Source organism: Equus przewalskii, chromosome 18 (genome assembly GCF_037783145.1).
Source record: "Equus przewalskii isolate Varuska chromosome 18, EquPr2, whole genome shotgun sequence".
In the NCBI taxonomy this organism is placed as follows: domain Eukaryota; kingdom Metazoa; phylum Chordata; class Mammalia; order Perissodactyla; family Equidae; genus Equus; species Equus przewalskii.
The window spans coordinates 12,268,847-12,291,049 of record NC_091848.1 but is presented as its reverse complement, the minus strand read 5'-3'; the positions used below and the strand labels follow the sequence as shown (position 1 = coordinate 12,291,049).

At 37.3% G+C, this 22,203-nt stretch overlaps 1 protein-coding gene across 29 annotated transcripts in view; it reads left to right on the top strand.

The window, feature by feature from the left end:
• Positions 1 to 22,203, top strand: part of PHC3 (polyhomeotic homolog 3) — a 75,861-nt gene that overhangs the window by 6,235 nt on the left and 47,423 nt on the right. For 22 of the 29 annotated variants that reach the window (XR_011529313.1, XR_011529310.1, XR_011529312.1 and 19 more), the window contains 3 exons: positions 1,066 to 1,143; positions 18,955 to 19,113; positions 21,174 to 21,272. Coding sequence is in view for 20 of the 29 variants with exons in the window: in XM_070583081.1 (XP_070439182.1) it covers positions 1,066 to 1,143; positions 18,955 to 19,113; positions 21,174 to 21,272 (336 nt within the window). In the remaining 9 variants the exon portion in view is untranslated. The remainder of the gene's footprint in view (positions 1 to 1,065; positions 1,144 to 18,954; positions 19,114 to 21,173; positions 21,273 to 22,203) is intronic. The other 7 variants (XR_011529317.1, XM_070583088.1, XM_070583086.1 and 4 more) reach the window with 1 other exon arrangement.

Sequence of the window (22,203 nt, the reverse complement as noted above, 5' to 3'; positions counted from 1 at the left end):
GTTGACAGTATCTGCAGATAGTTACTGAAAATAAATACACTGGATATTTCATAGTTCTCAAATGTCCTGTGATTATTTTTCCTTAAGGAAATATAATAGCCTGCCAAATAGAAGTTAATTAAAAAAAAATGGATATGTTTTCCATGTTACTCTGTTGCTAGCTTTTGTCTCACTGCTTTTTTCTACATTGCGGAAGTGCTATGCTAACTTCATGGTTTTGTATATGAAATTCTAGGTACAACAGTGAATACTTAGGGTTACATGAATTATGTTTACATTTTAACAAAAAAGGTTTTTTTTATTTTATAAGTAATTTACACTCATTAACAACATCAGGTATTTGTTTATAAGAGGTAAAGTAGAGGTGTTCCTTTTCCACACCCACTGCTGTTGTTCACTCCTCAGTGGTGGCCGTTGTAACAGTTTAATAGGTAGCCCTCCAGAAATTTTCTAAATAAAATGTGTATATGCACCTTACTAAAATCCAGTCATACTATTTTTTACTCATAATAGGATGATTTTATGATTACATGCTTATTTTTTAAAAAATTTTCATTCTTATTTTACTATTTATTTAAATAAAACTATATATGAGATTTAATCTTAAATCTCACTAGAGGAGGATCTCAGTTGACTGAACCTGTGAAAGGTTTATTTCTATTATAAACACATCCCCAGCTGTTACTTCTTGGTAGTGTAATTTTAAATAACATCGTGTTCATGATACTAGTTAGGAAACTGAAACCCACTGGTACTTGATGTAGCTTCAGTTTCTTTTTCATAACATTGGAGAGGTGATTCCACTTCACAGAAGACAGAGACCTGTAGAGTAAAACTGACGATAAGTGCAGCTATTAAAGTAAGCTTAGCCTTTGGGTTTTCACCATTCAGCTTTTTCTTTTTTTCTTAATCTGTTTAGCCAAAGCTTAATCCATGTTGACTGCAAAATGAATTGGTTCATACATAGACATTTTGACTTTCATTGTGGTTTTGTGGTGTCCTGGTACCAGAAAGTTTTTAACTTCAGGATTTTGTAGACATATTGTAAAGATCTTATTATTTTAGGCAAGTTTGTCCAGTGGAAGACCATCCACATCCCCCACAGGAAGTGTCACGCAACAGTCAAGTATGTCCCAGACATCTGTAAGTGCTCTAAATTTTTTCCTGTATTTAAAAGTTTTAATTATTGCTTTTCAAAAGCAAACTGTTAAATTTGCAAAGCTGTTATTGTATATTTGTTGAATGCTGTTTAAGTAACAAGTGCCTGGAAATAGGAATGATAAGGTTCAAGAATTTAGAACTGATGTTAAAATTCTGAAAACCTGAGTCTTAAAAATGTTTTTGTATTTCTTATACATGCTTTCCTACTGATTGTGTTTAGATCTTATGTGATTCTAAATTATTGCAGTTTTCAGTGTGTACCGAAAGCCTAAAACACACAATGCAGGGGTCTTAGGGCATGCATTTACTGTGATATACTAAAGAATGTCATGTCCTTGGTAGACATCTAGATGTTCCTAGCTTTTTCTCTGCAGTTCACATTTTAGACATTATACTTTTAAGCTTATACTTATTTGAGTTATCTGGGTCCAATTTACAAGTATCCATTCAAGATAGTGTAATTTATCTTGAGAAAGGAGTAAAAAGAAAGCTGATCTGCCATATTGCACATATATACTGGGAAATTGTGCAAAGTTTCCCAGTTAAAAGAACTTTACAGTTATGCTAATATTTGCTTAAATTTTTATTTTGATATAATTTCAAATTGCAAGAATAATGAGAAAAATTTTTTATACTCTTTACTCAGATTCACCAATTGTTAGCATTTGGCTCACTGCTTTATCATTCATTCTTTCTCTCTACGTGTATATGTGTTATCTTTTTCTGAACCATTTGGGGGTGAGTTGAGACTTATTCCTTTCCTGTGTACTTTGATATATATTTCCTAGGAACAAAGCCACATGAAAGTGATCAAAGTCAGGAAATTTAACATTGATACAATGCAGTCTATATTCAGATTTCGTCAGTTGTCCCAGATTTCTCAACCTCATCACTATACATGTTATGGACCAGTTATAGGGGACTGTCCTGTGCATTATAGGATGTTTAACAGCATCCCTAGCTTCCACCTACTAGATACGGCGCTCCTCCTTCCCCCAGTGTGATAACCAAAAATGTCTCTAGGTACTACCAAATGTTTCCTGGGGGGGCAAAATTGTCGCTGGCTGAGAACTACTGAGTTAAACCTAACAATGTTCTTTCTAGCTATTTTTTCCTGATCCAGGATGGTAGTACTTTGATACTTTGTTAAATTGACTCTAGTGGAGTATAGTTTGTAGATTGCTAAAGAATTGAAGATGAACTTTTGCTGTATGTCTTTAGCTAAGGGTGTGGTCTTTGCTGACTAAGTACGTGTATGGTGAGCATATATTTTGGTGAGCATATATATATGGTGAGCATATGTTTTTCTGGCTATCGATCTGACATTTTTAATTAAAAATTTCTTTTTTAGTGTGGAAGTATCCTGGAACATGAATAAAATTAGCTAAAAAAGAAATTACTTATGGCTTGAAAATGTTAGAAGAAATGAAGAAGATGAAAAATTTAATGTGATATAGCCCTAAGCATTAATACTGTCTTTATGGTTATAGATGTGAGATAAGTCTTTAACTAATACGTTAGTAGTTAAGGAAAGGACTGGTAAGCAGTTTGTGGGCTGGTTAAAAAAATTATAGACAAATTCTATGAAATACTGAAATAACATTAGGTTATATATGTATAGAGAGATGTGTTTTTGAATTTTTCTCTCTTCACATTATTAAAAGGTATTCTTTTAAACTTTTTTTATTATGATTTTATGTATATGACCTTCACAGAAATTACAGTTCCAGTGATTGTGCTTATTTTTTATGAGATTATTAGTGCTACTTGTCATAAACCAGGTAGCCTTTTATTATGAAGTATGCCAGAACCTGTGACTGGCTGGTGGGGGAAAAGAAGTAAGTAGGGAGAACAGATGCTCAGAAAAGAAAGGAATAATGCCTCGCATTTGTTTTATTTTCTGTTCTAGCTGAGCAACAGCTCAAGTGAGTTGACTTGCAGTCCAAATGATGACACACATGGTAGCTTAGTAAATTTAGGTCAGTCTCCAAAAGAAGGTCAGAGCATGGTAGCAAAAATTTCTAGGTAGTGATAATAATGAGCCATCAGATGGCAGTGTAGTAGTTTTCAGAGTTTGGGTTATTTTGAGGTAGGTTTCCACATAACAGTGAAAGCCATGGTTTTGAAAGGGTCCAGCCTCCAGTAGATAAAAGGGCTATAAGGTAGGTTGTCAAGTCACCAGCCAGATAGGTTGGGGTTTAGCGTAGGAGTGGGATCCCAATGTGGAAATGGAATATTATATTTTAAAAAATGGAGTCAGAAGTCCAATCATGCCACCTGGGGAAACTGTGTATCTGGAAAAGACTATTTTAATTGACTATATAGGTAAGTAGTACGTGCCAGCATTCTCTTCTTTCCCCTCAATAAAACAAAAGACTAATTCTAGACTCTTATCAGGAGCAAGAGTGGTGATTTCATGATTGATAGGCTCTAAAACTAGTTGGGACTGAGTCTTTAGATTGATGTCTTTGTACTTCAATTGAATGGGACTAATATTTAGTTAAACTTGATTTGCTAAAATGAAATCTAAACCAGTTAAAACTCTTCTGCAGAAAAAAAAAGCATCAGAAAAACCCAACAAAACAGTTGAAAATATATATGTTACCATATATGTCAATCAGTTTATATTTGTGAAATACTAAGGGTTCTTTTATATTAGTGAGATAAACAATGAGAATTCACAAAAGACCTGTATAGGTAATTTTCAAAAGAAAGACTTTGTTTTATAGACACATGAAAATATATTTACCATAATAAAGAAATGTATGTAAAAACAACAATATATTATTTTCACCTGTCAAATTAGAAAACGAGGAAAAACAGTGAGACAATACCCATTGTTGGCAAGGATGTGAGAAAGTAGGTGTGCTTACACAATATTAGTGGGAATGTAATTGGTACAGCTTTTCTGGAGGGCTGTGTGGCAGTGTGTATGAAAATTTAAACTGTGCATGCCCTTTCACATAGCACTTTCATTTTTAGTGATGTTCTTTACTAAAAATAACAGATAATTATGCAAAAAAAGACATAATTATGCAAATATGTATGGTTTGTAGTAATGAAAAACTATAAACAATATAAATGTCCATTAATTGAGGATTAGTTAAATAAATGATAGTTAATTCATACAGTGCAATACTATAGCTACTAAAAAATGCTGTGTGTGTATATACAGAGAGGTTTAGATTTTCACTAGGTATTAAGTGAAAAAAAGCAAGAATGTAACTCATTTAACTCATTTATTTAGGTTATTCTATTTCTCAATTCTAAAATTTTCATTTGGTTCTTTGTCTTCTATTTCTTTGCTGAGAGTTTATTTTTTCTTTTGTTTTAAGTGGGCTCATAATTGCTTATTCAAAGCATTTTTATGACTGCTTCAAAATCTTTGTCAGGTAATTATAAGATCTCTTGGTGTTGACATCTATTTGTTGATTCTCTTTTTTATTCAGCTTGAGGTCTTTCTGGTTCTTGATATGATGAGTGACTTTTGATTGAAACCTGGACATTTTGAGACTATGGATCTTATTTAAAATTTTTGTTTTGGCTGGCTTCTGAAAGGGAGCATGTGCCATGTCTTTACTGCTACGTAGGGGTAGAAGTCCACATTCCCCATTGGGTCTCTGTTGACACCCGAGGGAGTGCTCCTTGTAATTGCTCTGTGGCAGGTGAGGCGTCTGGCTCCTTACTGGGACTCCACTGATGCCTCCTTGGCTGGGAGGGATAGGATGCTGTTATTCCTCCCATGTGGTCTCACTGACATTGAAGGAATGGGGTGGGTTGGTAGTGTGGTAGTCTGTTACCGCCTTCCTGGGATGAAAGTCCTGGCTCTCCGCCTGCCTTCTCTGACACTAACCCATTGGAGGAATTGGGGGATTAGGGTGCCTCCTTACAGTCTGGCGAGGGTGAAAGTCTAGGTTTTTGCTGGTGTGGGTGTGCGTGGGGCCACAGTGTGTTCTGTGGTGTTTGGCTGGAATAGAGCAGTTATTGTCTAAAAGTTTTCTATGTTGCTAGGCTGTCCCTTTCCTAATCCTGTGGCTAGAAAGAGTGGCTTATATTGGGGCTTTTTTTCTGTCTGCATCCATTGGGGTTTCTGAGTTACCGACGACTTCGGCTCCAGGTTTGGGTTATATGAGACAAAAAGAAAACCCAGAGAGCTGACAACCACCTCATCCTCTGGGTCCTGAGGTCCCTAGTCAGTCTGCTTTTCTCCACCTTTTTGGATCTTCTTATGTTTGTTTTATATGTAAGATCTAGGGTTTTTAGTTGTACTTAAGGTGAGGAATAGGGAAAAGTATGTCTATCCCATCCTCCTGGAGACAGAATTCCTGTCCATTTAACTTATTTTTTAAAAGTTATCTCTGTATCTGTCTGACTATAGAGAAAGAAAATCTTTACTATACAACAAACTGTTAATCAGTGGTTATCTCTAAGGAAGTAGATTAAAGAGCTTTATTTTGTTAGTTTTTATATTGCCTAAATAAAACATGCATATACTCTTGTTGTCTAAGAGACAGACGCTACAAATGTGTAGAGTAGAAGTGACATCCCCCTGCAGTAGTCCCTTTTGCCCTGGCAAGTTTTGTGTGAAACTTTCCTATCTTATTACTGTGCATTTCTATACATAAATGTAAATAGATAGGTAGTTAATTTTATTTGCTTTAATGTAAATGAAGCGTCATCATTCTGTATACCTTCTGTTCCAAGTCTTTGGACATTTTCAGCTGGAAAGGATTATTGGCTGGAAATTGCAATCATAAGTTTTTAAATGACTCAAGGGCTGTTTGTGTCTCATTCTCTTTCCCTTTCTTCATAGTTTTTTGGCCCTGGAATCTACATTAATTCCAGATGTTTTGACTTTAATTCACTGTACTATTCTGTCAAAAGGGAAAATTATTTTTGATAGCTTTCTAGTTATGTTCCTAGGCAAGATGAGTTTTTGAAGCTCAGTTAGTTTTATGACTTTATTCATGCATAATTCACTCATTCATTCAACAGATATTTATGGAGCGTTTAATATGTGCCAAACACCCTTCTAGGTGCTGGGAATACAGCAACCCAACACACAAAATCTGTGTCTGTATGGAGCTAGTTAGGGATAGACACATAGTAGACCAGTGTATAATATGTCAGATGGTGTTAAGTGCTATAGAGAAAAATAAAGCGATGAAGGGGAATGGGATGAGGGAATTTGCTGTTTTAACTAGGGTGGTCAGGGAAAGCGTTGCTAATAAAGATGGCATTTTAAGGAGGGTGAGGGAGGCAAATATGCTCAGGGAACAGAAAAGAGGGCAGTGTGGCTGGAGTGGAATGAGAGAGCTGGGGCTATCGTTTAGGGATGACGTTAGAGAGGTAGTTGTAATCCTGTCATGAGGAGATTATAAAACCCTTGGGTTTTACTCGCATGAGTTGGTAAGCTATTGGGGAAGTAACATGATCTCACACAGGTTTTAACTTAACTACAATGTTGAGAGTAGGTTCTAGGGGGCAAAGATAGAGGCATAGAGATCAGTTAAGTGGTTCTTATAGTAATCCAAGAGAGAGATATTGTTGGTTTGGACTATAATGGTGACAGAAGATGAGTGAAAAATGACTAGCCAGACTCTGAGTATCTTTTTCTTCAATATTTTATAATAGAAATTTGGATATGTTTTGAAAGTATAACTAACAAGATATTCTGATGGATTGAATAAAAGATATGAGGAAAGGCAAAGAGTCCAGGATAACTCTGTAGTATTTTGACCTGAACATCTGGAATAATCTGCCAAAGCAGGTGTTGGAGAAGAAAATCAGGATTTTGGTTTTGGACATTTTAGGTTGTGATGTATGTTGGACGCCCTCCTGTAGGTGTTGAGTAGACATTGGATATATGAGTTTGGAGTTCATGTGGGAGGTCTGGTGTTTCGTGATGTCTTGTGCATCTCATTGAAACTTCACGTCACGAATACGGGATGACTTTGCTAACAATTGTGGATTATCACGAGAGGAAGTTTGGTTGCATGGAGGAGCTGAGGGTCCTGGGTTCTAGTCTTATATGTGACTGACTGGTGGTGTGACTTAGGGCAAGTCATTTAAACTCCTTATACCTGTGTTGTTGTTGTTTTTAATGCAAAATTTAAGTTGTCTACTTAGATGGTTTTTAGTCTTTTCGTCCAGATGTCCCTAGGTCTGGATCAAGGAGAAGGCTCAATAGATGGTGCTATGCACTGAATTGCATTTCCCCAAAATTCTTGTGTTGAAGCCCTAAACCTCCTTGTGACTGTACTGGAAATAGGGCCTTTAAGGAGATGAGTAAGGTTAAATCAGGTCCTAAGTGTGGAGCCCTGAGCCAGTAGACCTGATGTCCTTATAAAAGAGGAGGAGACACCAGAGATCTCTCTCTCAGTCTGCCGTGGGAGGATACAGTGAGAAGGAGGCCATCTACAATCCAGCAGAAGAGCTTTCCCCAGAAACTGAATTGGCCAACACCTTGGTCTTGGATTTTCTAGCTTCTAGAACTGTGAGAAATAAATTTCTGTTGTTTAAGCCACCCAGTCTGTGGTACTTTGTTGTGGCATCCTGAACAGACTAAAATAGATGGGGCTCTGGGCCTTACCCTAAACTTTAAACAGAGCAGCTCTGTGATCTATTTGAATCTGGGAGTTGTGAATAAGATTGTGTGTATGTGTCAGGGCTGGCCCGGTGGTGTAGTGGTTAAGTTCATGTGCTCTGCTTTGGTGGCCTGGGTTTTGCAGGTTCAGATCCTGGGTGCAGACCTAGCATCGCTTGTCAAAGCCATGCTGTGGTGGCATCCACATAAAATAGAGGAAGAGTGGCACAGATGTTAGCTCAGGGCCAATCTTCCTCACACACAAAAAGTTACTGAATAAGATTGTGTTTGAAGAAAGGGTTCTATTAAAAAAAAAAAAAGTGGTTTAAATGTTAAGCTAAGATTTTGTCAGGTTTTCTTGAACAGTTTATGTATGTTATAAAAAACAGTGCCTGTCATACAGTAGGTGTGTAATGTTTATTGAAAGGTGAAATTATAGGAGTTATAATCATCAATTAGAATATATAATGTGTAATGTTACTTCTTGATTACTGCAAGTGGATTTTCTGCCATGCAGAGAATTCATTTTAGGATATATTCTTTTTTTTTTTTTAACAGTTGTTTTTGTTTTTAATGTTTAAAATGAAAATATAAAACATGTCATCAACTGCTCGGAAGCCAGTATTAATATTGCTGCTAATGCTGTATCTTGACCCTTGAGGGGATTACAAGTTCTTTTTTTTTTTTTTTTTTAAGATTTTATTTTTCCTTTTTCTCCCCAAAGCCTTCTGGTACATAATTGTGTACTTTTAGTTGTGGGTCCTTCTAGTTGTGGCATGTGGGATGCCGCCTCAGCATGGCCTGATGAATGGTGCCATGTCCGCACCCAGGATTTGAACTGACGAAACCCTGGGCCGCTGAAGCGGAGTGCACGAACTTAACCACTTGGCCACAGGGCTGGCCCCAAAATCTTTTTTTTTGAGGAAGATTAGCCCTGAGCTAACATCTGCTGCCAATCCTCCTCTTTTTACTGAGGAAGACTGGCTCTGAGCTAATATCTGTGCCCATCTTTCTCTACTTTATATGTGGGACACCTATCACAGCATGGCTTGCCAAGAAGTGCCCTGTCCACACCCGGGATCCGTACCGGTGAACTCTGGGCCACCGAAGCAGAACGTGTGCATTTAACTGCTGTGCCACCCGGCTGGCCCAGGATATATTCTGATTGTCTGAAATTGTGTAATAGCAGAGAGTATAAATCCTGACCCTCAGTGATGAGATTCTTATGTTGCCAGGTATGGGCCGGCAGCCAGTCAGCAGGTATCTCTATTGTCTGACACTGTGCTAGTTGCACTAGGGGTACACACGAGTCAAAGTCCCTTCCCTTAGGGACAGTAATATGCATTTGAAGAACTAGACATACCAAACAGTAAACAACATATCAGTATATAATCAAGGGATAAATGCCATGGGAGTTACGGAAAATAGATCTCTGGGGATTGAAGTAGTTGGAGAAGGCTTCGTCTATGGGACTTATGCTGAATTTTAAAAAATATGTAGAGTTTGCGGAGAAGAGGACTCATCATAAGCTCATGATCCTGAAACAGCAGAGCTTGGTTTCAGGGGTTTATGCCTGAGTGGGGTTCTGTGTTAGTCTCCCATGCTCATGAGGATAATCTGTGCCAGTACTTCCTTATTGAATGCCTACTTGGGGCCAGGCATGGTGTTCAGTGCAGAGGATTCAGAGTGGACAGAGGTCTTAGGATACAGGGGTACAGGACACAGACATGTAAACAGTCAGAGGCACTGTGATAAGAGTTCTGTCTTACCGGAGTATCTTCTAATAACTTACTTGTAAATGGTACATGGAAGGTAAACTTGGAATGCTTACAGGCCTGAAAATTCCCTACCCATACCTTTCCTATAATTATTTTTACATAAGTTCTCTATTGAAGATAATTTTTTTTAGGAAATTTGAAAGCAGGGACCATTGTTTTCAAAATTTTAGTACTGCTCAAGAAAAGGCTGATGTTAAGTCTCATTATCATTCCTCGGGTGATTGGTTGTTTCTCCCTTCAGTCTTTTAGGTTTGCCTGTTTCTTTAGTTTTTCTGGAGTTTTGTGAGGATGTGTCTAGATGTCATTGTGCAGAACATTTGGTGGACTGTCTTAGTTTGAAGACTAGGTGTTCAGTGTTCATGTATATGAAACTAAAAAAGTTAAAAAAGTATTTCCTTCTATTTTCTCTGTTCCCGTTCTGGAGTTTCTTAGTTGGAGGTTGGTCTTTCTGGATTGATCCTTTATTTCTTTTATCTTTTTATTCATTTTCTGTCTTTGCCTTTTTTGTTCTGTGTTATGGTTCAGTTCCTGGGTGTGGAACCACACCACTCATATGTCAGTAGCCGTGCTGGGGTGGCGGCTCACGTAGAAGAACTAGAAGGACTTACAACTAGAATATACAACTACGTATTGGGGCTTTGGGGAGGAAAAAAAAAAAGAAAGAAATCTTTAAAAAAAATTAGTTCAGCCATTGTATTTCCAATTTCTAAGAGGATTTTCTTATTCTTTTTTTATAGTATCCTGTTTTTCTGTTATGAAATATTTTAGATCTCTGTTGTAATACTTATCAGATTTTAAAACACTTTATAGTTCCTGAATAATTTATTTTCTGTAGGAACTATCTTGATTTTTTTTCAGTTTGTGCTGCTGGTTTTTCTTTTGTAAGAGAAAGCAATTTTCTCTTAAAATGCTTGGTTTTCTGCTTAATTTAAGAGTGAATCATTGTGTGGATTAATCAAGTTCTGTTTCTTCCACTGGCCTGACGATAGGTCTGCCCCCCAGCAGACCTCTTTCCTTAGTGAAGAGGCTGATTAGAATTTCTGTATTTGGGGCCGGCCCCGTGGCTGAGTGGTTAAGTTCGCGGGCTCTGCTTCAGCAGCCCAGGGTTTCACCAGTTCAGATCCTGGGCACGGACATGGCGGCTCATCAGGCCATGCTGAGGTGGCATCCCACATGCCACAACTAGAAGGACTCACAACTAAAAATATACAACTATGTACCAGGGGGCTTTGGGGAGAAAAAGGAAAAATAAAATTAAAAAAAAAAATTTTTGTGTTTGCACGTAGGAAGAGCACGTGGTGACAGTGGGAAGGATATACCTTTGGCAGGTTTAGAATTGAAGCTATGCAGTAGGAAGCTGGCCTTTAGGCAGGTGAGCAGCAGTTTCAGAATAAGGAGGGTTTTAGTTCAAGGTCTGAATACCCACTCTAGAAGCCCAGCTTTTCCTCAGCAGTTCTTTGACTTATTTAGAGAAGAGTCCTTTCTTTCTAGGTCTCGATGCCTGTTGTTTTAGGTGGGACAGGGATGGGGTTATACCTGGTGAGTGTTTCGTGGATTTACCTGTAGATAATCCTTCAATTTTCAGCCCCATTTCTTACCTCTGCTTCTATGCCTCTAAATTCTGGGTCTCAATCCACTCTGGTCTGTTTCTTCCTATGTTCTGGACTGTAGCTTCCTTCTCTCTGTTTCCTCCATCAGTATGATCCCGTCTTCTTTGGATCCTGTAGAAATGTGATGAAATATCTTGATACAGATGGCACCCTCCTCTCTCTTTGCTTTATGTGTGTTTTCTTTTTGTTTGATGTTGTTTTTCTTTTATCCTCTAAGGTTTTTTAAAAAATTTAAACCCACAGAAAAATGGAAAGACTAAGCAGTGACCCTCATGTACCCTTCAAGTAGCTATCTATACCAGTTGTTAAGTTTGCCATATTTTCTGTATCTCCCTCTATCTATACATACAGCATTTTCCTGACCATTTGACAGTAAGTTGAGGACACCATGGCACCTCAGTCCTAGGTCTTTGAGCACATATTGCCCAAGAAGGAGATGCTCCCACACAGCCACAGTACCATATCACACCTACGAAATGAAGACAATAATATCTAGTATATGTTCCATATTTGGATTCCCTCAGTAGTCTCAAAAATACCTTTTATAGCCTCCCCTCCCCCAGGATTTAATTAAGGATCACACATTGCATGTGGGTGTCCTATTTTCCTTTAATATAAAAAAGTCTACCTGCCTTTCTTTTTTGCTTTCATGACATTTGAAGAATCCAGCTCACTTACGGAATGTCCACCACAGTCTAGATTTGTCTGTCTGTTTCCTCATTCTTTTTGTTGTTGTTATTAACTGCTATTTCAATGGGTTTTAGGAGGAGTGAGAAGCTCTTGGGTGTGCTCAGACCACTGTCTTCTGCTTGTTGTTAGTGCTGTCAGGTGATTCTGATTCCTAGACCCTGTGTACAGCAGAGCAGAACCCTTCCTGGTCTTTGCCCATCTTCCCACCTTCTGGTGTTATGTTAGACAATGCTCTGCTGCTATTCATAGGGTTTTCATGGCCTGTTTTTTTTGGAACTGGGTGGCCAGGTCCTTCTTCCTGGTCTTAGTCTGGAAACTCCACTGAAACCTGTCCACCATGGGGGACCATACTCGAGTTTGAAATACCCGTGGCAGAGCTTTCAGCATCACAGCAACGTGCAACCACCACAGTATGACAACCAGCGTATGGGTGATGTGGTTCCCTGACTAGGACATGAACCCTGGTCGTGGCAGTGACAGCACTGAATCTTAACCACTAGACTACCAGTTATCTTCTGTATTTATTATTTTATAAACATGATTTTTTTTATTGTGGTCATAATAGTTTATAACATTGTGAAATTTCAGTTGTACATTAATGTTTGTCAGACACCATATAAGTGTGCCCCTTTACCCCTCGTGCCCACCCTCCACCCACCTTCCCCCTGGTAACCACTAAATTGTTCTCTTTGTCCGTAAGTTTATAAACATGATTTTAAATGGCTACATAATATTCTACCTTTTTTTTAAAGACTATTTTCCTCTTGCTGGCAGTTTTAATTTTTACGTTTTTTTAGCTATTGTAAGTAAACCTGCATTGAATATTTTGTTACATATCTTTGTATACATATCCAGTTACTTTCTTGAAAAAAAAACATTTAAGAGTACACTTATTGGGTCAGTGAGATTGTTTTTAGATAAAGAACCTTGAAAATGTTCAGTTTTCTCTAAAAATGTCTAAATCAGATCAACCACATATCAAATGAATCCATTATGAAATCATCTAAGAGAAAATTCCTTGCTTATTTATTTATTGTCCTTCTCAGTGTTCTATAGCTAATGTCCTCATCCTCTGTTATCTATTTTAGGAGGTACTTTAAGTTTTAAAACTCACTGTTTTCGAGGATTTTTAAAAATATAATTTCAAGTGATTGAGCCTATTCCAAAACTTAATAATAGTCTAAAATAAAACTCTAGTCTGGGGGCTGGCCCCGTGGCCGAGTGGTTAAGTTCGCGCGCTCTGCTGCAGGCGGCCCAGTGTTTCGTTGGTTCGAATCCTGGGCGCGGACATGGCACTGCTCATCAGACCACGCTGAGGCAGCGTCCCACATGCCACAACTAGAAGGACCCACAACGAAGAATATACAACTATGTACGCGGGGCTTTGGGGAGAAAAAGGAAAAAATAAAATCTTTAAAAAAAAAAAAAAAAAAAAACTCTAGCCTGAATATCTGTATGGTCATGAGAAGTTTACTCCATTCTCATAAAATATTCCAGCAGTACAGAAAAAGTAAAAAAGTGTTACCCTCTTCAGCCTCCTTTCCCCTTCAGTCCTTCTGTTTCCTCAGTTTGCTAGATATCCCTCCAGATCTTTACTGATGCCTTATGGACATGCATAGCATGAAGAAACGTGTATGTGTGTTTAACACACCTTCTTTTTATGCACTATAAACACTGTGGTAGGTATTCTGCATTTTGTTTTTTAACTTAACTGTGTCTTGAGATCTTTCTACATTAGTTCATAGAGCTCAGTCTCACCCACTTCAGCTACCGCATAGTGTTGTACGGTATAGATGTGCTTTATCTTATTAACCTTCTTGGCTGGACATTTTAAATTATTTCCAGTATTTTAATTGTTTCAGCAGTGCAACTTTTCTTTCTAGGGTGTCAAAAATCTGAAAGCAATTGGGAGATTGTGAGGTTGTTTTTTTTTTGTTTTGCTGTTGTTTTTACAGCTTGTAATGCAGAAAGTAGAAACAATGGTTTTCTATAATAGGATAGGCATTTTATTTCTTTTCGTTATTAAAAACGTGCAGTCTCTTAAAAAGGAAATCCTTCATGGCTAGGTATCATTACTCAAAATTTCTATATAGTATTGTACACTTCTAGATGTTTGAATTACTCACATATAAATTCCCACTGAATAATGAGACAGGAAAATTTATATGCTACTTTAAACTGATAAAAACAATATGCTAAAGTAAATATTAAAAAAAAAAAGGAGGGGCTGGCCTGGTGCCATAGCAGTTAAGTCTGCACGCTCTGCTTTGGTGGCCCGGGGTTCGCTGGTTCGGATCCCAAGCATGGACCTATGCACCGCTTATCAAGCCATGCTATGGCAGGCGTCCTATATATAAAGTAGAGGAAGATGGGCATGGATGTTAGCTCAGGGCCAGTCTTTCTCAGGAAAAAGAGGAGGATTGGCAGCGGATGTTAGCTCAGGGCTAATTTTCCTAAAAAAAAGAGAAAATGGCATTTCCTCTCTGATTCTAAAGTTAATAACCACTTAGAAAACATAAGAACTTTGAAAAAGAAAATATAAATCTTTGCAAATTTTACCCCTAGTAGGCATTATTCATTAATCATGTGCAGGTTTATGAGTGTGCATTATTGTATGTATATACAGAATACTCTACAGGGTATTCTGCAGTTTTTTCACTCACCAGTGGATCATAAAGATATTTTCATGCCATTGAATACAAGTATCCATTGTTCTTTTAATTTCTGTGTGCTGTGTCTCTCTGAGGATATACCTGATGGATTCTGATCAGTCAAATGGCAGCAAATGGGCTTGGCTCTAGGGAGTACTCTGGGCCAGGGACCCTGTGTAACCTCCTTTTGGGGACACCAAGAGGTGGTTGGGAGTTAAGTGGCTTTTCTTGACAGACTTGGTTTTCTCCAGTGACTCATGGAATTAGTGCCAGTGGGGAGAGAGCTTCCAGTAATAGGGCTCAAGGAGTGAGTTCCTTTATGGAGTGTGGGGCTTGAGGTATGAAGTGACAGGACTGGCCAAGCCTTTAAAGTAAAAGGGAATTAGGAGTGTGGGATGGAATTGACAGAGAAAATAATGGAAACAGTTAAGGGTTTCTGGTTCAGGTCAGAGCAAAGAAGAAAAGTAGAGAAGAGCCTTATCAGTTGTGGAAAGGAAGGGACGTTTTTTAGTCAGGTCAGCTGTGGAAACGGACTTCTTGCAGAGATGGCTACTGACCTGTTTGCCCTTGTGGGTTGGGCATTTGTTAGTAGACACTGCCTGAAATGTTACTTGCTGTATGGAACTTAAAAAGAAACATGATATTTATTCGCTGATCTCACAATTTAGACAAAGTGGAATGCAGGTGGGTAGGAAGTTATTCTTTAGCTTTTTTTACTTCCTTTTTTCTTTTTTAAGAAAAAGAAAAACATTAGGTTTGTACTTGATGTTCTACTTCCTTAAAGGGCACTCTCAGGCATTTTAGCCATCAACCGATCATTTTTTTAAAAAACTTTTATTATGTTTTTGTTTAAAGACTGTGTAGTCTATCCTTACTAAAGTACCTTTCTTTCTTTTTTTTTTTAAGAGTCACTGACTGAAAAAAAGTACCAATGCATCATTTTTGCAGAGTGAGCCAAATTAGTGAGCACTCGGGGTATAGGAAGGCACCCTGAATGCCGAAGTACATGGGTCCAGTTTGACCCTGCTGAGTGATTTAACCTTTGCAGCACGGCTTGATCCACAATGTCCATTTGTAGAGTAGCGTAGAAAAAGAATAAGTTTTGGAGGAAACTTATTAACCATTTATTATATAGCACATCAAAAATAGGGTTGAACTAATATCACCACACTAGCTCTGCCTTTTTACTGTGCTTTGTTAGGGGCTCTACCAAAATTGTTTCTTCCTTTCTCCCATACATACACACTTACGCTCTCTGTGCTGGGTTTATATATTACATTAAAACTCTGAAGTATGTCTTAAAATAACTTGACATTCATTCACGTAATAAACTTATTGAATGATGGCACTTTCATAGATATTGGATGTATGAAGATGAATAACACATGATCCCCTCCTTAAAGAAATGATTGTTTAGAAGGGTGAGATAGAAGTATACACTAGAAGTGTATGGAAGGTAACAGGCAAAGAGGAAGGGGAATAGTCAGTTACATGGGATCTGGGGATGCCTGAAAAAGCTTATTACAACAGGTGATTTTTATTTGTTTTGTTTTTTCTTTTGAAAGATTTGCCCTGAGCTAACATCTGTTGCCAGTCTTTCTCTCTCTCTTTTTTTATCCCTCCCCCAAGCCTCAGTACATAGTTGGATATTCAAGTTTTAAGTCTTTCTAGTTCTTCTACGTGAGCCACTGCCACAGCAGGGATACTGACAGACAAGTGTTGTGGTTGTGCCTCCAGGAAGCAAACCTCGGCTGCTGAAGCAGAGTGCACTGAACTGTAACCACTAGGCCATCAGGGCTGGCTCTAGAGAATTGTTCACTACATGGGCGGGGATGGGTGGGGTAGGGGAGTGCTCAGTGTAGTCCAGAGCATCATTACCAGGGCCATAGAGGCCTGAGGCATCATGACATTGCAGATAGTTTCACATGGCTAATGTGAAGGGTGTGTATGGAGGAGTGCTAAAGTAATCTATCTGGAAGTGCCCTGGGCCTAGACTCCTAAGCTAAGTGATTAAAAATCAAAATGAGGGGGGCCCGCCTGGTGGCATAGTGGTTAAGTTGGCACGCTCTGCTTCGGAGGCCCAGGGTTCGTGAGTTTGGATCCTGGGTGTGGACCTACACACCCCTCATCAAGCCATGCTGTGAGGGCATCCCATATGCAAAAAGTAGAGGAGGATTGGCACAGATGTTAGCTCAGGGCGAATCTTCCTCAAGCAAAAAAAAAAAAAGGGAAGATTGGCAGCAAGTGTTAGCTCCGGGCCAGTCTTCCTAACCAAAAACATTTAAAATAATAAGAAAAAAAAAATCAAAATGAAAATGAGAATATAGGTGTTGAAATAATAAGACAGGTTGACTGGTTTTGTATATGTGATAAAGGAGAGGGAAGAATCAGGATGACTCCCAGATAATTGTTTTAGGGGGTTTTAGAAGTTGCCAGTAGCCATTTGAGGACAAGCTGGTTTAAAAAGGAATAATAATGAGTTTTGTGTTTGAACATGTTGAGTTTTTGTTGGTAAGCAACATCCAGAAAGATGTGTTTTGTAGGTGTTTGGATTTGAAGCTCAGAATAAGAGTTTGCCTCAAGGACTGAGAGTCATTGGGATTGAGTTGTTTGAAACTGTGGGAGGAGATGTGATAATCTAGGAATTCAAGAAGAAAAGTATTGAGGACAACACATGAACGTTTTGGGGTGGCCCAGAAGGAAGAGCTTGTAAAGAAGATTGAGAAGGGATGGCTTGAAAACAATTCACTGAATTTGTCAGAGAGAGGGCAGTGGTGATTATTGCTAATGGGGTTTTAGTGATGTGCTAGGAGTAAAAGCCAGATTGCAGAATAATTCTGTATATTATATTAATTGTCTGTATGCACTGAATTACAGATTTAAGTATTTTATTAAAATTAAGAATCACTTAAAAGATACAGATAAATTTAAAGAATTAGTTAACCAACTCTTGTGTGCCCACTATACAGTTTTTAAACTTTATTTTTAAATAATTATAGACTCAGAAGAAGTTACATAAATAGTACGGAGAGGTCCTCCTGTATAGCCTTCACTCAGCTTCTTCCAATCACTTTTTCAGTTTAACAGATGTCCTGGATGAGTGCAAATGCTAATGTTTTGGGATGGGTTGTGGAACTGTGCAAGTAGTATAAATTTGGATTCTGTATCTCCGCATGGCACCAGCCTGGAGCTTTGATTCTCATAGGAGCCTCTCTCCCTACACTGGGAGCAGGGCTGATGGCAGGCTTCCCTGATGCTTGTCTGGGCATATGAGTCGAGCTTTTCTAGCTCCCTTTTCACATATTGAGCAGCCCTTTTGAGGATCTTGGCTCAAAATAGGGCTTTACTTCCAGCTCTCCCCAGAAATAGGCTCAAAATCAGGTCTTCTGTCTCTGTAGGCCAGTATCCCCCAGACTGCCTTGGTGTCAGCAGGAGCTTAAATCTTTTGAGTTTCTTCCTTTCTGGCACCTGGGAATTTCCCCCCTCCCTTCCCCTTTTTTGAGTTCGGCTATATGTTCTAATTCTTCATGTTGATCTAGCATTTCTGTGAGTCTCTTTGGGCACGTGGATGTATTAGTCCAGTCTGCCTTGTTGCTTGAATCAAAAGTCTAATAAACTATTTCTTAATTTTATTCTCTAGCTTTGTCCACAAAAAGGATATGAGGTCAGATTATATTACTCCTGTTAAAAATATTATTTATTTTTAAAGTAGATGTGATAGATGTGTGTGGTATGAAATTGGAAAGATAAAGAAGTGTACACGTATCTCCCTTTGTCCTCTTTCTTACCTGCCCCACCCAGTTTGCCTTCACAGATACAACCAGTTACTGGTCGCTTACGTAGCCTAAAGATAGACTACACTAGTTTATTCTTAACAGCAGTTTTAACTTTAGTGTTTATAATCTAATTTTGTAACCAAAATTCAGGACTTTTCTGTCTGTTTGACAAGTAGCAATTGTATTTTCTTTTTCTCTGAGAGCTTTTGAGGGAGAATGTTATACTAATTATATGTTACATGTATGTTTTTATACATGTGAATGGATTATCCGTGTTTTAATTTTTGTTTGCTTCAGAAAGCCCTCAAAAAGTGACAGAATCTGACAAAATTGTGTAAACAGTTCGAATGTTTCATTTGAATGTTTTAAGTTATGTGTAATATTAAAATAATGGAACTTTAGCCCTAACTTTTGGGAGGTAGTAGAAATGATATTTTAAGATACTGGAATCTTATTGAAACACAATGAAGATATCCTTAAAAATTGTCCTGATTACTAACAAGTACATGCTATTGTTTGCATATGTGCAAGTAATTACCCAAAGAAGTGAGAGCGGGGTGTCTGTCAAAGATGAAGCCCTCTCTTTTAGATTCCTTAGCCACAGTTTATACTGCTATTGATTGCCTAGCTGCAGCTTGGTGAAATTCAGTGACATAGAAGCAAGAAATGGAAGCCTATGACCTAATATGTTTTCTTCCTTAGATCAACCTCTCCACTTCTCCTACACCTGCACAGTTAATAAGCCGTTCCCAGGCTTCCAGTTCTACCAGCGGCAGTATTACCCAACAGACTATGTTACTAGGGAGTACCTCCCCTACCCTAACGGCAAGCCAAGCTCAAATGTATCTCCGAGCTCAAATGGTAAGATATGAGCTACCAAATTTTTTCAGTGTTTAAGGACTTGAGAGAGATCAAAATGTTTCCTGATTTGATGCGTTGAGAGGCATTTTTAATATTTAAGGAACGCGTAATTTTTTTGAGTGTGTGTATGCTTAGCTCTTGTACATTTACGTCATGGGCCTGCTTGGTGTAATTAGCACCATTGTAATTAATGGTGATTAGCAACATTGGGAGGCTAACAGATTCTGTCACATAAGAGTGATTATTTTTTACTATCAAATTTCATTGGTTCCACACCTTTTTTCACATTTTAACATCTCTGAAACTGAAATACAGTTTATAATTTATGGCATCTTACAGTTATAATTGGTTCTTATAATGATACATAAAATCATTGTATATCTTTGATATCTTAGATTTGATGAAATAGTTAGAAATGTTAAAAACTTGGTTATTAACTGTAAGTTAGAATTTATATTATGGGATCTTCTGAAATCTGGATTTGAGTTCCTAGTAATTTACCAGATGTGATTCTTAGCTGTGATTATTCCCATCTCACATTCTGCAAAGTGATTTGTGTTCTTATGCTCATTTTGATCTTTTTAAAACAGGAATGGAAATTTTCCTGTTTATATTGAGTACCTACTGATTTCCTAATTTAACTATTGAGCTTTTTAAAGGAATGTAGAAATTGGTTGACATTTACTTTATTTCATGTCTTTACAGGTAGCTAGACAAGAGCTTTGGGCCTAACATGTATATGTTTATATTCTTTTTTGTCCAGTGAACTGAATATGTATCTGGATCCCCAGTTCTCCACTAAAATTACAAAGAAAGTTTCCCATCATATTTCTGACAGGAAATAATGACATGACCACCTTTTCTTTATAGATTATTCAGTAGACATTATCATATTTCTGGGTTTTTTCCCCCATGAGATCTTATTTAATTAATAAAGTGCTTCAAAATTAGGCTGAACTATTTGAAATGATTGCTATTTAATCATTTTTGACTTCAAAAACTGGCAGTTTTATACGGTTCCAGCTAAATAGAACATCATCTCCTTTAGGTTTAGTACTTTCAGCTGTTTGTACTGGAAATTACTTTCTTGTGAAAGTGATACTTTGTTGTTTAATTCACTTGAATTTAGTATATAAAGAACTGAAGTTTAAAGATCCCTTAATTGATAATTTTAATTTAAACAGGAACAGTTTTTGAGGAATTGAATAACTCTTGATGCAATTTTGAAATAGAGTATTTATACATTCTTTGAAAACAACTGTCATAATTTACTCAGTTGGATTGGATAATTTCTGAGGGGATTGTACTGCCTTTTTGAATTAATGGCATTCTGTTTCAATATTGAAAAAACATTTGAAAAGAGATGCGATGATTAGTAAATGAATTGAATATGTCTTTACTTCTTTTACTTTTTTTTGATTTGAAGCTTTTTTGCAACCTATTTCGTTGTTGAATTTTGACATGTTGTGGCATTCACATTTAGAATGAATATTTCTTTACAACTAGTTTTTTAAAATCAAGAGCAACCTAGCTTTTTACTCTGGATTCTATGTGGCTGAGTGCAATATTATAGTGTAGTATGTGGTATAGTTATCCTTTGTGGTAAAGAGGACTGAAAAGACTTTTCGGTGTTTCTTTTCATGTTTCTCACTGAAATTTAATTTGTATTCAAGAGCAGTGACTATGATTGTCTATTATAAGTTCCATTTTAGGAATCCTGCCACAATAGTTTTGAGCTGGGAAAAGTTTAAGTATAATAGCTTATTTGGGGCAAAATTTGGTGTGAGGATTTCGTATTACCAAAATACATTTTCTCTTTTGAGCCCTGATTTATTTTTCTACTCATCAGAATCATGAGCTGTTTCAAAAATGTTTATGATTTTTTTGAGTTCTCTATTATCAGAAACTTCTCTTTGTCATGTAAAACCTTTTGCTTAGGAGGCAGTCCTAAACTGCATTGTCTTTCTGTCACAAATTTCAGTCTTTCTTGCTGCTATACATTGTGTGTGGGACACGTTCTTTTGTCTTAGGGTATTTTTTTGGTTTTTCTGTCTGTACAGCTGATTTTCACACCCGCTACCACTGTGGCTGCTGTACAGTCTGACATTCCTGTTGTCTCGTCGTCATCGTCATCTTCCTGTCAGTCTGCAGCTACTCAGGTGAGCTTGTCTAGCTTCATAATGTGGTTCTTGAGGTCTGGATCTTCAGGTTACAGATAAACATATATTTGTGTTTAAGTTACTGATGGTTTCAGCGCTCTTTGTCATACGTTTCAGATTGAAATTGAATAAAAATACAATGAGAGCTTCAAGAAAGTTTTTTTGTTCTATAGAAATTATAATACCATTAAACATAGTTATTTAGGTTATCTGACATTAGTGAAAGTTAGTAAGTTTTTGCTTTGATGTTGTATGTTTAGTTTTATTGTAAAGCACATTTATTTTGTTATCTGAGATGTATTCTTTTGTGTAGATTCCTTTGTAAGCAGTTATGTAGTTAAGTCAAGATTGATTTTAAGCTTAAAAATGAATTAAATTGGGTAAATTTTAAATTTAAAAAATTGAATAGAATATTACTTTGGTACTGTGGAAAAAAATGAACCTTAACTTTCTCCTCCCATCATTCACAAAAATAAACTTTAAGTAGAATGTAGACCTAAAGGTAAAAGCCAAAACTATTAAAACCTCTAGAAGAAAACATAGGGAATATCTTTATAACTCTAGGGTAGGCAAAGCTTTCTTAGGATGCAAAAAGCACTAACCATAAAAGAAAATAATGACACATTGGACTTTATCAAAATTAAAAACTGTTCTTCAAAAGACATTGTTGTAAAAATGAAGAAGTAAGCCACAGACTGAGGGAAGATGTGCATAGTACATATATCTGACAAAGGACTTGTATCCAGAATATACAAGGTATGCTTACAACTCAATAAGATCATTAGCAATTCAACTCAAAATGGGCAAAAGATTTGAACTCTTCACAAGAGAAGCTGTATGAAAGTCCAGTAAGCACATGAAAAAATGCTGAACATCATTAATCACTCTAGAAATGTACATGAAAACCACAATGAATATCACCACACCCTCA